The 14,371-nt window shown below is 38.6% G+C and overlaps 1 protein-coding gene across 5 annotated transcripts in view; it reads left to right on the top strand.

Annotated features, from left to right (window-relative positions):
- LOC149078373 (uncharacterized) overlaps positions 1 to 14,371 on the top strand; it is a 173,733-nt gene that overhangs the window by 143,551 nt on the left and 15,811 nt on the right. For all 5 annotated transcript variants that reach the window (XR_016193925.1, XM_089242021.1, XM_089242022.1 and 2 more), the window contains one exon: positions 6,780 to 6,904. Coding sequence is in view for 4 of the 5 variants with exons in the window: in XM_089242021.1 (XP_089098147.1) it covers positions 6,780 to 6,904 (125 nt within the window). In the remaining variant the exon portion in view is untranslated. The remainder of the gene's footprint in view (positions 1 to 6,779; positions 6,905 to 14,371) is intronic.

Here is a 14,371-nt window from a genome sequence, read left to right as displayed (position 1 = left end):
TAAGGGCTATTTACACACGAGGAAATTATTTTAATAATTACAGTTTAGTAATTTTTGGCTAGGTTTCGATCGAAATGTGGCACGAAGTCGTCTTACGGGTTAATTTTTCCCATCTTGGTTCTCAGAAACCCCAGAAATAAAGTCACGTTTTTTTTTTGCCGTTCTGTGCGTTATTCCAGCTTCAAGGATGTTCAGAATCTTAAATATGGCGGTTGGGGGGACCCCCCCCCCCCCCATCCTCCCCGATTTGCTTGTGAGCCAGCCAGGCGTTCAAGCATGCAAAAATATATGAATATTTAGTCACGAGATAGGTGGAGATCCACGGTGTCATCAAGAAACGGGCTTTCTTGTTGTTTGCTGGTGAAGATAAAAAGTTGTGCACTGTGGAGAAGGTACAGTTGTATGGATGGGGTGGAAGAGGAAATGCATGGTCATCAGCCATGGGAATGGGATTGTGGGAGGAAGCCAAGGCCTTTTCCTCTCTCTCTCTCTCTCTCTCTCTCTGGAAGAGAAGATGATAACGAGTTTCTCTTCCAGCAGGAAATGAAAGTTCCGCAGTGACTGCTGGACAGGACTTTATCACATTAGGCCAGTCTCTCTCTCTCGATCGGAATCCGAGACACAATTCGATTTCGTATGGGTTCCCTACCAGAATATCCAATAGGAAGAGGAGTAGTTGTAGTAGCGGTGGTAGTTCATCCGCATCCAGAATTAGCCTGAGCCGGGGCAAGATCCCAAACCCCATCCCTGTTTGTATTTTTTTTATTTTATTTTTTGTGAGATATTTCTCTCGGGTCAGCTTCAAGGAAGTCCTTCCTGCCTTTTGCTACAAACTTCCCGACGCCATTCGTCTTCTTTTATTGCCATGAATGTACACGGAGAGAGTCTATTCCTATGATTTCTCTTGGTCTTGAACCGTCCGTCGCTCTGCCTTTCTCTTCACTGGAAACCGTACTACATGGGCGGGGGGTATTTTCGTGATCGGAAGAGATTGTGTACGAAGGAATTGAAATACAATTTTCTGACGCTTCAATATGTTGTTCCAGTTTTGCTGGTGCAGTCAAACTCCCTCTCTTTCTTTCGCGCCTCTTGGTATTCTGTGGTGGTCGCCAAATAGAGGTAGCATTAATTATAGTAGATGGGAAATAAAATGTGGTTTGCCTGTTTTTGGCAATGCGGGGGAAGGGCACTCTCACCGCTTGGGCCTGACTTCACCGGCGAAGTCATTTGATGTGGCCCGAGACCTCAAATCTAATTTTTGTAGAAATGAGCTAAGCGGCACAATTCCAGAGCACTTAAATGTGACCTCGGTGCAATTACATATCACTAAAGTTACCTCTGGTGCAGTTCCACATCACTAAAGTTACCTCCGGTGCTGTTCCACATCGCTTAAGTTACCCGCGGAACAGTTCCGGATCATTCAAATGACCCACGGGACATTTACAGTTCGCTTAAGTAACCCGCGGTACAGTTCCAGAGCACTCAAGTGCGTGGCTCTATACCAGATCACGAGTGACCCACGACACAGTTTCAAAGCACTTGAGTGGCCCGTGGTAAAGTTCCGCATCACTCAAGTTACGCGCAGTACTGTTTCAGATCGCTCAAGTTGCTTGCGGCGGAGTTCCATACCACTCAAGTTACCCGCGGTACAGTTCCAGATCGCTCAAGCGGCTCGCGGCCCATTATACATAGATTACTCAACTGATCCACGTCATATATATAGATTGCTTTGTTACTTTAGTGACCTGCGACTCGTCAAACCAACGAAATGGCCCACATTCTCGAAAAAAATCGAGTACCCTTGGTTTGAGAACGATATCTTCTCAGAATACCCCCCCCCCCTCCCCGTACGTCTTGAGTGAACCCATTATAACCCTATATCGTTTCTATGTAGCTATTATTGCTCACTTCCTTCTGGTATTGCATTCCATCGTCCACTTTGGGGGAACACTCCTGTAGTGGATTCATCGACTCGATTTTTCTGAAAGGCTTCGACACGCCATTCAAGTTTCTCGCTTGTTTTGTTTTTCTATCAGCTCGCACGTACCATTTGCTATTTGTAATCGATGCTATCTGATTTAAATATCGATATATATACACACACACACACACACATACACACGCGCATGGGGTCTATTATTTTATTTTTTACACTTGAAAGAGGCCATTGCCACGATTTTACTGGCTGATGCCCCCGTAGAACTCGTCTCGGATTTTTCTTTTCTGTTTCTGTTCTGAATAACCAAATACGCTTGTTGTTGTCTGGAAGTAGACATTTCTAGACGTTTCCTGCTTCCACCCCTCTACCCTGAATGAAACCTACTTAAGACGATTGACCATTTAGAGAAGAGAGTCTTCTTTTCTTTTTTTCCGCCTTCCAGTCCGTTATTGATGATATTACCTACCTTTATTTATTTTTTCTTGGTTTCGTTTTCATTTTATATTTAATTCGCTTTTTTTAGGCTTATGTAGACGTGATGTCATCCGTTGAATAATTAGGATTTTTCTTTTCTTTTCTTTTTTTTAAACTTATTTATTCTTCAAAAAAAGAAACTGTCATTCAGAAACTGAATGTCTCACGTGACCTTCACTTGTTTTGATCGGCGGAGCTGGTCACGTGCGATCGGCTGGAGAAAATGGTTCATGACTCACGAATGATTGATGGGTCTATGAGAAATCTCCATAATAGCCTGAGAGATTTCTATCCAAAGATAAAATGTTTCTCCAATGGAGGATTGTGATCCATCTTGTGTGGTTGTTTTTTTTTGGAACGTGTGTAACCCTGGTTCAGAAATATACAGGATTGTTCAAAGCTCTAAAAATAGCTTTGAGAGGATAGTTAAAGCTCTAAAAATAGCTTTGAGAGGATAGTTAAAGCTCTAAAAATAGCTTTGAGAGGATAGTTAAAGCTCTAAAAATAGCTTTGAGAGGATAGTTAAAGCTCTAAAAATAGCTTTGAGAGGATAGTTAAAGCTCCAAAAATAGCTTTGAGAGGATAGTTAAAGCTCCAGTAGTAGCTTTGATAGAGATAAGAACATCAGAAAACGAACCATATTCATACTTTCGAAGCCGTATAGAATTAATTAACCCTTACAGCGGCGATCCCGAGATATCTCGTCAAACCTTATCTGCTTTATTTCTGTCGAAATATCTCGGGTGCGGGAGACGCCACGCATTCGTCTTTCTCCAGTCGGCGGTTGACGCCGGCGATCCCGAGATATCTCGTCAAACCTTATCTTCTTTATTTCTTTCGAAATATCTCGGGTGCGGGAGACGCCACGCATTCGTCTTTCTCCAGTCGGCGGTTGACGCCGGCGATCCCGAGATATCTCGTCAAACCTTATCTGCTTTATTTCTGTCGAAATATCTCGGGTGCGGGAGACGCCACGCATTCGTCTTTCTCCAGTCGGCGGTTGACGCCGGCGATCCCGAGATATCTCGTCAAACCTTATCTTCTTTATTTCTTTCAAAATATCTCGGGTGCGGGAGACGCCACGCATTCGTCTTTCTCCAGTCGGCGGTTGACGCCGACGTGGCGTCACGGTCAATGCGTTCTATTATGGGACAATAAAATGCTAGTGGTAGGGATATAGCCTTGTTTTTATATTCCGCAGTGAAAGTTCGCTTTTATTGCCAGTGTGGCAGTTACAATGCGGATCGGAAAAATTTTAAAAACCACTTATAAAGGGTTTTTTAAACATCTATTGCCTCTGAAATGGACTTCGTGGCCAAGAATCGTCGCTATGCCCATCGCAGACACAACCAACGGACGCGCTTCATTCACCATTTTTCAGAAGGTCTCTGAAAGTCTCTCTCAGAACTGACTGTATGAAATTTGCCGATTTTACTTATTCATGATGCCAGAGTTATGCGTGTCTCGGGTTCAAGAAGTGCTGCCACCTGTCTTCCACATTGGAAGTGAAAGAGACGGATTCCTGAGTTTGAGTATCGAAGGTTTGCCTACTTTCTGTGGAGATAATTTTTCAGATGGGACTTGTGCGTGCGCGCCTCCAAGTTGAAAAGCGTAACTTCAGCCGAATACGACTTTGCCGTTTGCGGGAATCGAACCCGGGGCTTCGTGACGAGAGTTCGTTTCGCTACTACTGTTATTACTCCCACTTGCATTTCGTAAACATTAGTTACAGGAATTTCCAACAAAAGGGTGCATGCCGGAATGTGCTGAGAAAGAATTGTGACCTAATGTGAATTTTATTTCTCAGAAAAGCATTGCTTGTGTTTGGGAGGTGCTTTCATCTCTCTTCCGAATGCAGAAGCAACAACTCCGCAGATTATTTTACGTATTCCAGTCGTCATTTTGTCATGGAAGTTGGAAAACCATTATTGATTCTGTGCAAAAATTTTGGGACGGGGTGGTTTAGTTTGGCGCATTTATTCCATAATCTTCGGCCAAAGTAGTTTATCTGCGGTTTTTGAACTTCAAGGCGTGACATCGGGGCCGAAAGGGGCCATTCAAGTATTAGGTAAGCAGATTTTCGGCAATTTTTGACCTCCCTTCCTTGTCAGCAAAACACTGACCCCCTTCCCCCGTCAGCAGCTTAGAATATTTCATATCTTCAAAAAGGGGTGGTTGATGACGTAAGCAACCTTCAAATCCCGCCCCTCCCCTTGTCATCAAAAGTCAGCAAATCCGAAATCCCCTCCCCCTTTGATGCTGACGTAATTTTTGAATGACCCCTAACTAGGATTTTGGCCGCCTGGGGCAAACATTATTTTTATGCCCCCCTCCACACCTTTAAAATTATATGATGTTGTAAAAGTGTTCTTTTTTTTTCCACCTAAAACTGTTTCCCCCCTAAATTTTGTCGCCCAGGCAGTTGCCCCTCGCCCCGCCCCCTAGTTAGGCCCTGCTGACATAACATGAAAATTAAATTATTTACCATCTGTACTTCAAAATATGAAAGAAAGATGGCTGCACCAGAAAAATCTCAAAACAAGCACAATTGTAACAACATAAATACGTTAGGGCCACACATACACCCAGAACACACATTCTGGCATGTACCAGTTTGTTCGCAATTCGGTAGAGGAATGTATATGAGGTTCATATAGGAGGAAGTACTAGTAGAGTGGTGTAGTAAGAATCAATAAATGGTTCACAAAATAAGTTTCTGATAGGGAAGTATCTTCTTTCTTTCTGAAGATACGTCAGTAGAAGGGCCACTCCTTTGCCTGATATAATCACAAAAAGAAGATGATAAGGCAAAGAAGGAATAATAAGAATTATTATCATAAGAACAATGATAAGGCAAATACAGAAAAAGAAAAAAATTGAAATTCATAATGCATTTGACATACTGTCTTTTCGACACGTCCTAATAAACATAATAACTCCTATCATCACACTGACATGGAATCTGGCATTCTGACCATGATGTTTGACTTTTATAGCGTATATTTTCTCCTGAGGTGACTAACTGTAAGTTAAGATTCAGTATAAAACCAATGTAACACAGCCGTTTCGAACAATATTAAGTGTATTAAATTCTTTTAATCAGTGTTAGATGTAATAACAGCTGAGGAACAATATTGAATGTAATAAAAACATTTTGAACAACGGCACTTTTACTGTTAAGAGCTAATGCAGGCCTTTTAAATTTTTTATCTAAATGTAACATAGGTTTTTTTTTCTGCACATCTTCAAATGTTACGAAGGATTTATGAACGATATTAAATGGAAGACTAAATAATTCTTCGCCTTATATAATCACAAAAGAAGACAAACAAAATAGCAAATACACAGAAAAAAATACAAAATTTATAATGCATTTCAACACACTACAGGCTTCATCTTCACGACTTCTGTGATCGCTATGGCTTATCATTACGAGTGGGAATTATAAGAATACTCGAATAGGTCAATCAAACACAGTCGAATCCTGTCATAATGAACTCCAAGAACACTGGAGAAATTACTTTGTTATAACGAAATTTTGTTATAATGGAATTCCAGGTTTTTGCATTGTTCCTATGAAAACTTATCGGGGGTGCTCGTTAAAGTGCTCATTAAAATGAGATTTTCACTATAACAGTATTAGTTAAAATAGAATTCAACTGTACCTCCATTTCCCAAGCAACCAATCAGAATGTTGCATTAGACTTGCATTATGCAGGTGCTCAGCTTCATTCTGACCATGACGTTTGACTTGTAGACGAGTAACCCTGATTAAAAATTTGGCATCCAATCCAAGTGTGATTCCTAGTCAGTGTGATAGTGGTTATTATATTTTTCCTCAGAAGATGTGATACCCATAGTGTGTCGAAGAAGCATTAGAAATTTTGTGTCTCTTCTATGCATTTGCCTTTTCATTGGTCTTCATGATTATTTTCAAAACGTCAGATATCTAAGCGATATTCACCTGAAAATTTTCAGTTCAATTGGTTGTGTATCCAGATTTATATTGGACTGTTTTCTAACCAGGGTCATAGCTAGGCACTGCCCTGGGCCCCAAGCCAAATGGGGACCCACAAAACACGTACACTAATTTTGCATGCTTCTTCCTTTTTAAAGCCCCCCAGTCTGCCCCGGGGCCCCGATAAGGTATGCTACAGCCCTGTTTCTAACTGAAGGCCTTGCTCCAAAAATGATGGCTTGTGTTATAAACTGAGATATAAAAAATATACAAAAATTTCAGAATTATATAAAACTATGTTCTATGGTTTTTTCATGTATTTTACTGTGTATTTCCCATACATGCTTGTGCAAAAACTTTACATTGTTTAATATACTCATTTTTCACATATTTCTATAATTTTTCCAGTCAAGTCCAATGATTTTTTTGATGATGGCATAATGGAGCAAGTTCGTCACAGTCTGTTGGAGCTCAGTTCCGTTGAGGGGATGGACAGATCAGGGCCACCAGCAGCAATAACATTCCACAGTACTGTAAGTCTCATCGCTCCTATCATATCACACTTTCTGTATTTTGCTGCATTTTCATGCTGTCTGTATCGGGGCTTCATAAATTGGAAAGAAAAGAAAAAAAATTATAAGAAAATCAGATTTCTTGGGAGCCAAAAGCATGGTTTTTATTAATTTCAACCATTGTGCAATTTTATGGCCCTTCTGACTCTGTCACGAAATCAGAATTTCTCTATCATTCTTAGATACCTATTTAGCAATCACATATGGAAAATTTTATAGGGGGCCAATAGACTTGGCACCTGGGATTTGTCAAGCTCTGGTCTACATGTACATGTCTATTTTCTGTCACATTTTTTGGTCATCTTGGGAAGGGGGGAAACGGGTCCCCTGAGCAGCACTCCCCCTTCCTTGTGCACACCTCTGCGAGATGTACATAATTAAAGTTCCCCTGCTCCGAGCTGCCTACAGCTGTAACTGTTCATCAGAAAGACATGAAACTTAGGGAATTCCTGAATGAAGGAGATGGGATGGAAACTATGAAAGAAAAGCAAATAGGTTCTTACATTCATCCCTGGAGACCATTTCCTATGCAAATTGTGTGGCTCATGCTAATTTTTTATTGCAAACACGTGAACAAACTCCCGAAGCTTGACAGCAGGGTATCCACAAATTTCCATTCTAATTTATTCACTGAAGATTGTGGCGTTGATTTCACAATCTTCAGCTGCCAAGTCTCCCGAATTTTTCGGGAATCTCCCGAATTTTAACTTCATCGCTCGACATCCCGAAAAGTTCTTAAATCTCCCGAATTTTTACGAAAATCACAAAAATCCCTAATTGTCCCTTAAAATTCCCTACTTCATTAAAAAAAATCCCCGCTTATGAAAACAATCCCTAAGGAATTTCTTGTGGGGCATCTTTTTTTTCCCTTTCGAAATGACGTCACACGTCGTAAATGGGGTATCGTCGTGAATGTAAAATTCCCTTTTTAAGGAAGTTTTACAAACCCTCTGATGGTAACAAGAAAGTTGTTTGTCTTATCATGCAGGGAAATGACTTAGCAGCCAATAGTCCTGGATAATAATTGAAGATTATAGTCACGCGCATGTGGTCAAAATTTCTTTTGTTATAACGTGCGATATAACAAAACACGAATACTGATAAGCAAAAACATGTTTAATCAATTTTAAAGATACTTATTCCGATGAATTTCCTTTCATCAAACGTTCCAGAAGAGGGCCGACTTTTCCTTTTTGTACAAGTTGTGTTACGGACATAAACATCGGTCATGGAAAGACTGCCATCATCACTCGTGAAATGAAAAAAAAAAAAACATCCAGCAAGTGTCACAAAAAGTCAGTGTTTTTCAAAAATTGACGGTGTTTTCCTTCATCTTCCGATGATTTTGGGGTCATTCGCGCAGAATGTTTGTTGACAGCGTTTCTCCGATTTCACTTGTTTTTTGTGTAGGAATTTTATTCCCAAGGGTTTAACTTCCATGTGTGTAAAATCCCTATTTTAATTTGACTTCAGTTTTTGAGTAGGGATTTTATTCCCTACGCTCTAACTTTTATATTTGGAAAATCCCTATTTTATTTGGGAAAAATCCCTATTGTATTTATTAGGGTGTGGTTTTAGCATAAAATACGGGTGTGCGCGAAAATCTCCCGAATTTTCATTTTCAAAAGTTGGCAGCTATGCAATAATGTACTTTGCTGGTGAAATTCTTTTACGAACACAGTATCTTTTTATTGGGACATTCCTAAAGTTTCATAATTTTCTGACTGTTACAGCTCGGAACAGAGGAACTTCAATAACGTATAAAATACATGCTCAACCAATAGCTTGCGGGCAAAATGTGGCCATCGTAGTCATCTGATGTGGCCCACAATCTTAAACCTAATTTTTTAAAAATCAAAATAGGTGTCACATTTTCAGATTACTTATGTGGCCCACTATACAGTTCCACATCATTAGAGTGGCTCGTGACATATTTCCAGATAACTTGAGTGACCCACACCATATCTGCAGATCTACTTGAAGGACCTGCTGCACAATTCCAGATAACTTAAGCGACACACGCAGCATATTTACCGATCACTTGAGTAAAACTTGACACAATTCCAGTTCATTTGAGAGGCCAGAAACACATTCACTGATCACTTAAGTAAGTGATCGCAACATGGTTTCAAATCACTGAAGAGCGGCCTGCACCATTCTCATTAAGGTTGACCACCCTTGACGTATAACCTATATGTTGAACTTTTGTGTTTGGGGGTTAAATACACGTTAGGATACACAATTAATTGCTCATTACTAGACAGGTTACTTTGGCCATAGGTTCCACATCCTGCAAGCAGGGTCCCTATACTGGGATCGTAGGGGGGTAACTGCCTGACCATAATTTTTCACTGGACATCCTCTATAATGAATTTATAGTGGGAAAAGACAAACTTTCCTGGCCACCAGGATGAAGCCCTCCCAGCCCCACCATTGTGAAGACCATGGCTTTGGTGCACCTAACTATCTGACAATGTTATGGAGCTCTGAAAAATTACTTTTTCGCCATATTCTGTGTATGTTATTATTTGTAGGCCTTTTTTTCAGTGTATGAATGCTACATTTTGCTTGTTCATGTTGTAATACTTCACATTGGCATTAACAATGAGGACAATTCTCATTACCACTTATAATATCTGCTTTTTTTAATGATAGCTTAATCTTACTGTATGAATTTCTGCTCACATCCACAAGATGCCCCAACTATTTCCATTGAAAATTGATAAACATGTCATTTGCTCATTATTGGTATTGAGATAGTAGTATTGTTCAAGAACATCCAGCTGTTTTGTGACTCTGTGGATTATTTTAGCTTATCTACTGAAAAAATGTAATTGTGCGACTAAGTAAATAGGATAAAATGGCAAAAAGAAATCAAAACACCCTGTGAACCAATGACGATAAAAGAAGAATGAATCAAACAAGGCTCATTTCAAACCTTCTACATTGATTTATAATTTTGATGTTATGACTACTTATGCAGTCATCAATTATATAAGGGAGAACAAACTTTTTTTTACCTCGAAACTTATTTTATTACAGAAGAGTGAATACAGATGGAACCTGTTTATTTGGTATTTGCTTAAAAGTGACTACCCTGTGCAATTACACATTTTTTCCATTGTTCATACAAAGACGTAAATGTTGATTGTAAGTTTTTTTTTGTTGTTGTGCCTTGGTCGCTGCACTTCTTCAGATCATGAGAATCATTGCTCCTTAAGCTAATTCTTTATCAGAGGAAAAGGGGGGAAAATCTCATGGAGCAAGATCAGGGCCATAAGATTGTAGAAGTATTAGAATATGATGTTTTGACGAGCACGTTGACGTGATGGAACACCCATGACTGGGCCTTCCAAAGATCTGGTCACTTGCATCTCACCAAATCATGCAGACGTTTTAGGAGTCACAGGTCTTTCCTGTTGTCAGATTTACCTGCCAAAACATCACATTCCAATACTTCTATAATCAGCTCACTGCCCAGATTTTGCCCCATGTGACTTTTCCCCCCAGATGAAGCTTTTGATAAGAATCTAAAGCCCAGATAATAATTTGCTTAAGGGGCAATGATTCTAATGTTCCGTAGAAGTTCAGCGATTGAGGCACTGGAGGATGTGACAAAAAATACTTCCACAATTCCCATGTACGTCTTTGTATGAACAATGGCAAAAATGCATGATTGCACAGGGTAGTTACTTTGAATGAAACACCAAATAAACAGGTTCTATCTGTATTCATTCTTCTGTAATAAAATAAGTCTCAGAACTTTTTGAATGTAGTAGTAGAACGTATTCAGCATCTATCAATATCCTATCAATGTTTACACCTTAAAAACCATTCCTTGTGTGACTCTGATTACTGGTGACTGATAAAGTTTGTTCATGCCTCAGAGTGACAGCCTTTGATAACTTACAAATTTACTCGTGCCTGAGTTTGACTCTGACAACAGTTACTCATGAGGAGAAATTGGAATCCTTTGCCTGATATCAACATAATGCAGAATCAATGATGAAGCCAAATTATGAGGTAAATCACATCCTAAACCAGCGTTTCCCAAAGTGGACAATATTGCCCTCTGGGGGAGGGAAGGTGATGAAATGGTCAAGAAGGGCGACAGAAGCTACGTATATAACACAGGATCCTATGGGTTGGCTTGGGGTGGGCGATGAGAGAAAAACATTTTTGAAAGAAGAGGATGATGGGACAAAAAGTTTTTATACTCTTTCTTGAACAGATAGAGGCAGCAGTTCAATTGGGCGTCAATAATTGTGACTTCCAACTTGCACGCATACTTTCACTTTCACTCAAACTGCAGCAGAAATTCTGAATAGGCAGAAGCAACTTTCTGATTGGGTTGTTAACAACCAATTAAATGTTGCTTCCAACTTGCATGCATAGTTTCAGCTTTATTCCAGCCATAGCCTCTGATTTGTTAAAACAAGGTTTTTTTGCTCAATTAGCGGCAGGAGTTGAGATTTGGTAACCAACCTGAAATTTTTTCGGTGCATGATAGTGGTTTTATACATTTCTTCTGATGAAGATACCCATAGTTGTGTTGGAATGTGTTTATGATTTATAATTTTTTATCATTAGCTTTTATTGCTGGTTCTTTATTGCGCCAGAAGCTCATAAATCTTCTCATGCAGAAATGTGACTGGCCTTCTGACCTATGAAGCTTTTTTTTTGTAATATTTGTTTTGTTTCATTTCGTGTTCCACAGACGTTGGTGCTGGTAACTGATAAATTTGCTTGAGAATTTCACACTAATAACCACTACTGTAAATTTGCTTATGATCCAATGTAATTCAGACAACTTCAAAATGGAAATGTGCTGTAAAGCACAAGAGTACAGGCTTGATTTTTATGAGCCCATACGCTCATGAGGAAGGATTCCTTTAGTTTCGAACAACACTGCTGAACTCCTATTCAACAAATCAGAATAAATTGACAATTTATTTGTCAAATGAAGGAAATCATTAAATAGGGATCAAATTGATTAAGAACATAAATACACTCGAAAAGGCAAATTTAAAAAACTTATACAATAGCCTTATACAAATGACTGTCACTATGAATGAAGCCTTTTCTGAGATTTACAAAACGCTTCACCAAAAAAGATTTCATTTCAAGATACAGTACCATTACAATATTACTGTGGAGTTGCTGTTAAAACTTATTTGTGACGACTGGAAAAAAAAAGTGAAAATAAAATCAGGATGCTTGAAAAAATTGCTTGGTAGACGTTTGTTTGGTATCACATTTTCATCAAATTCTGTCAAAATTGTAATTCTTTTGGTTATAAAAATTTGTTCTCTTTTGATGACCCTTCATTCTTTGCTTGTCAAGACAGAGCTCAAACTTGAAGTAACTTCATTTCTTTACTGAAATCTAAACATGTGAATAGCACAATGTTTTGTGGTATTGCATACACTAATTGTTCACTGAAACCTTCCATGCATACTCTTATTGCCCTTGGCTCTAAAGAACAAGAGTGTAATGTCAAATCTTCGGATTGTAGTTTTGAGAGACAAAATATGAGAAAGAAAAATATTAAAAGTAGTTTGGAAAATAAAAATTGTTATATTGAGGGTTTTTTATTCATTAAATAGAGTTTGACTTTTATTTTCATCAGAATTTCAGGAAAAAATCGTTAGATCGAGAAATTCATTGAATGACAGTTTGTTATATTGGGGGTCAAACTGTATGTAATTTTTTTCATGTCTTTCCTCTTTACGAACTGATTGTTCAAGTTCGTAAAAACAAACATCAGCTGTATAAAGTGCTAAAATATACTTAAGCATGCTGTTTCTTTTTAATGGCATTCTTTCCCCCGCCTTGGATGAAAATAGTGCTAGATATTAACTACAGAGCTGAATGCAACTTCCAATTAATTTTGATGTTTATAGAGTAATTAATTGGTGTTTTATTTTTGTGTCGGGTGAATCCTGTCACACCCAAGGTTTTATATTGGAATCAACTTCTATTAGAACAAAGGTAAATAAATGAATGGAATCATCATGAGAAAGATCTGATATTACCAAATGTGTATGTACATTGTTCCTAATTGTGAGGCAAATATAACTTGTTAGCATTACTCTTCAGCTGGAGTTTTGTTGAGCAAGTTCTCTTACGAACCATGCATACTTGCTGATGGCCTTGAAATTATACATCAATATGAAGGGATTACAATGAGCAATATTTTGATCTGTTTGCAGCGCATAATGGTTTGCATGATGATATGATACATGTATTACATTTTCTTGAGCCATAATAATAATAATAATATTCTGCCACAAAAATTTCAAACTATAAGTTAACTATAGTTAAACAAAAAGTTAAACTATAGGTAATTTTTAGTGTAGTTATTTAATTTAAGGAAAAATATTAAGGTCCATTTATTTATTCATCTCATCTTTCAGTTGTTAATAGATTTACCCATATATATTGTTTTCGAACGCTACCCTGTCCAGCTGAAATTGTAATTCCTTAGCAGCTGCCTTAGGTAAGCATAGTAATACGAAAAAAAACAACAACAACGAAGCATATAAAATCAACCAATAAAAGTGTATGTAATTCTGAAATTTTGTATGGCTCTACCAGGGAAAGTATATTTGCTCTATTAAATATGCATTCATTGCCAGTTTGGTACCTCTAGTGCCCTATCACCGTGTAGGTTGCTGTCAGGTCTGCAGGTTCGATCCTGGGAAAGAACACAAATAGCAAGTTCTTTTCCCTAACAGTAACAATCAACAACGTCTAGAACTAATTTTGAGGGCTCTGTGAGCATTTCATTTAGGTAGATGAAATTTTCTTAGAAGTGTGGGTCTAGCGTCTCCTACAACCGCTGTGTGGTCATTGTGGGGATCCAGATTCGAACTCTGTTGGTTTAGTTGGTTTAAAGTTGGTTGGACTAAAGTTGGTTTTCCAACTTTGAGGCGTGAATGCAAGCTTGTTTCCTATTTAAAATGTCTCTCCGCAGAGAGAGAGAGAGAGAGAGAGAGAGAGAGAGAGAGAGAAAGAACAAGAGCAGTCTTACAACATGATACTGACATCACATGAAAATTCAAGCATTTACCATCTTTACTTCAAAATATTGGAAATGTGGATAGCACTAGCAGGAACACAAAATGCGCACAATTCTTACAGCATATATATATATATATATATATATACTTTAGAGCCACATATATACACTCAGAACACACATTCGGGCATGTACCAATTCATTATAAATTCAGTAGAGGAATGTGTACGAGGTGCATGTATGGTTAAGTAGTTGCAGTAGTGACAATAAGCGACGCCAGGACTGAGGAGGTTAAAACATAGCCCTATTATTGATTACTAGCTATAAAACCTGGCGCTGCCCGGGTTTTCTTAATTTACTGGGAGAATTAAAGAAGTGGCAAACCATAAAGGCATATACATGTCTGA

Source organism: Pholcus phalangioides, unplaced genomic scaffold (assembly GCF_987345545.1).
Source record: "Pholcus phalangioides strain wild (caught in Gottingen) unplaced genomic scaffold, Ppha-v1.0 ptg000014l_1, whole genome shotgun sequence".
In the NCBI taxonomy this organism is placed as follows: domain Eukaryota; kingdom Metazoa; phylum Arthropoda; class Arachnida; order Araneae; family Pholcidae; genus Pholcus; species Pholcus phalangioides.
The sequence above is the reverse complement of the archived record's forward strand: the minus strand, read 5'-3'. Positions and strand labels throughout refer to the sequence as shown.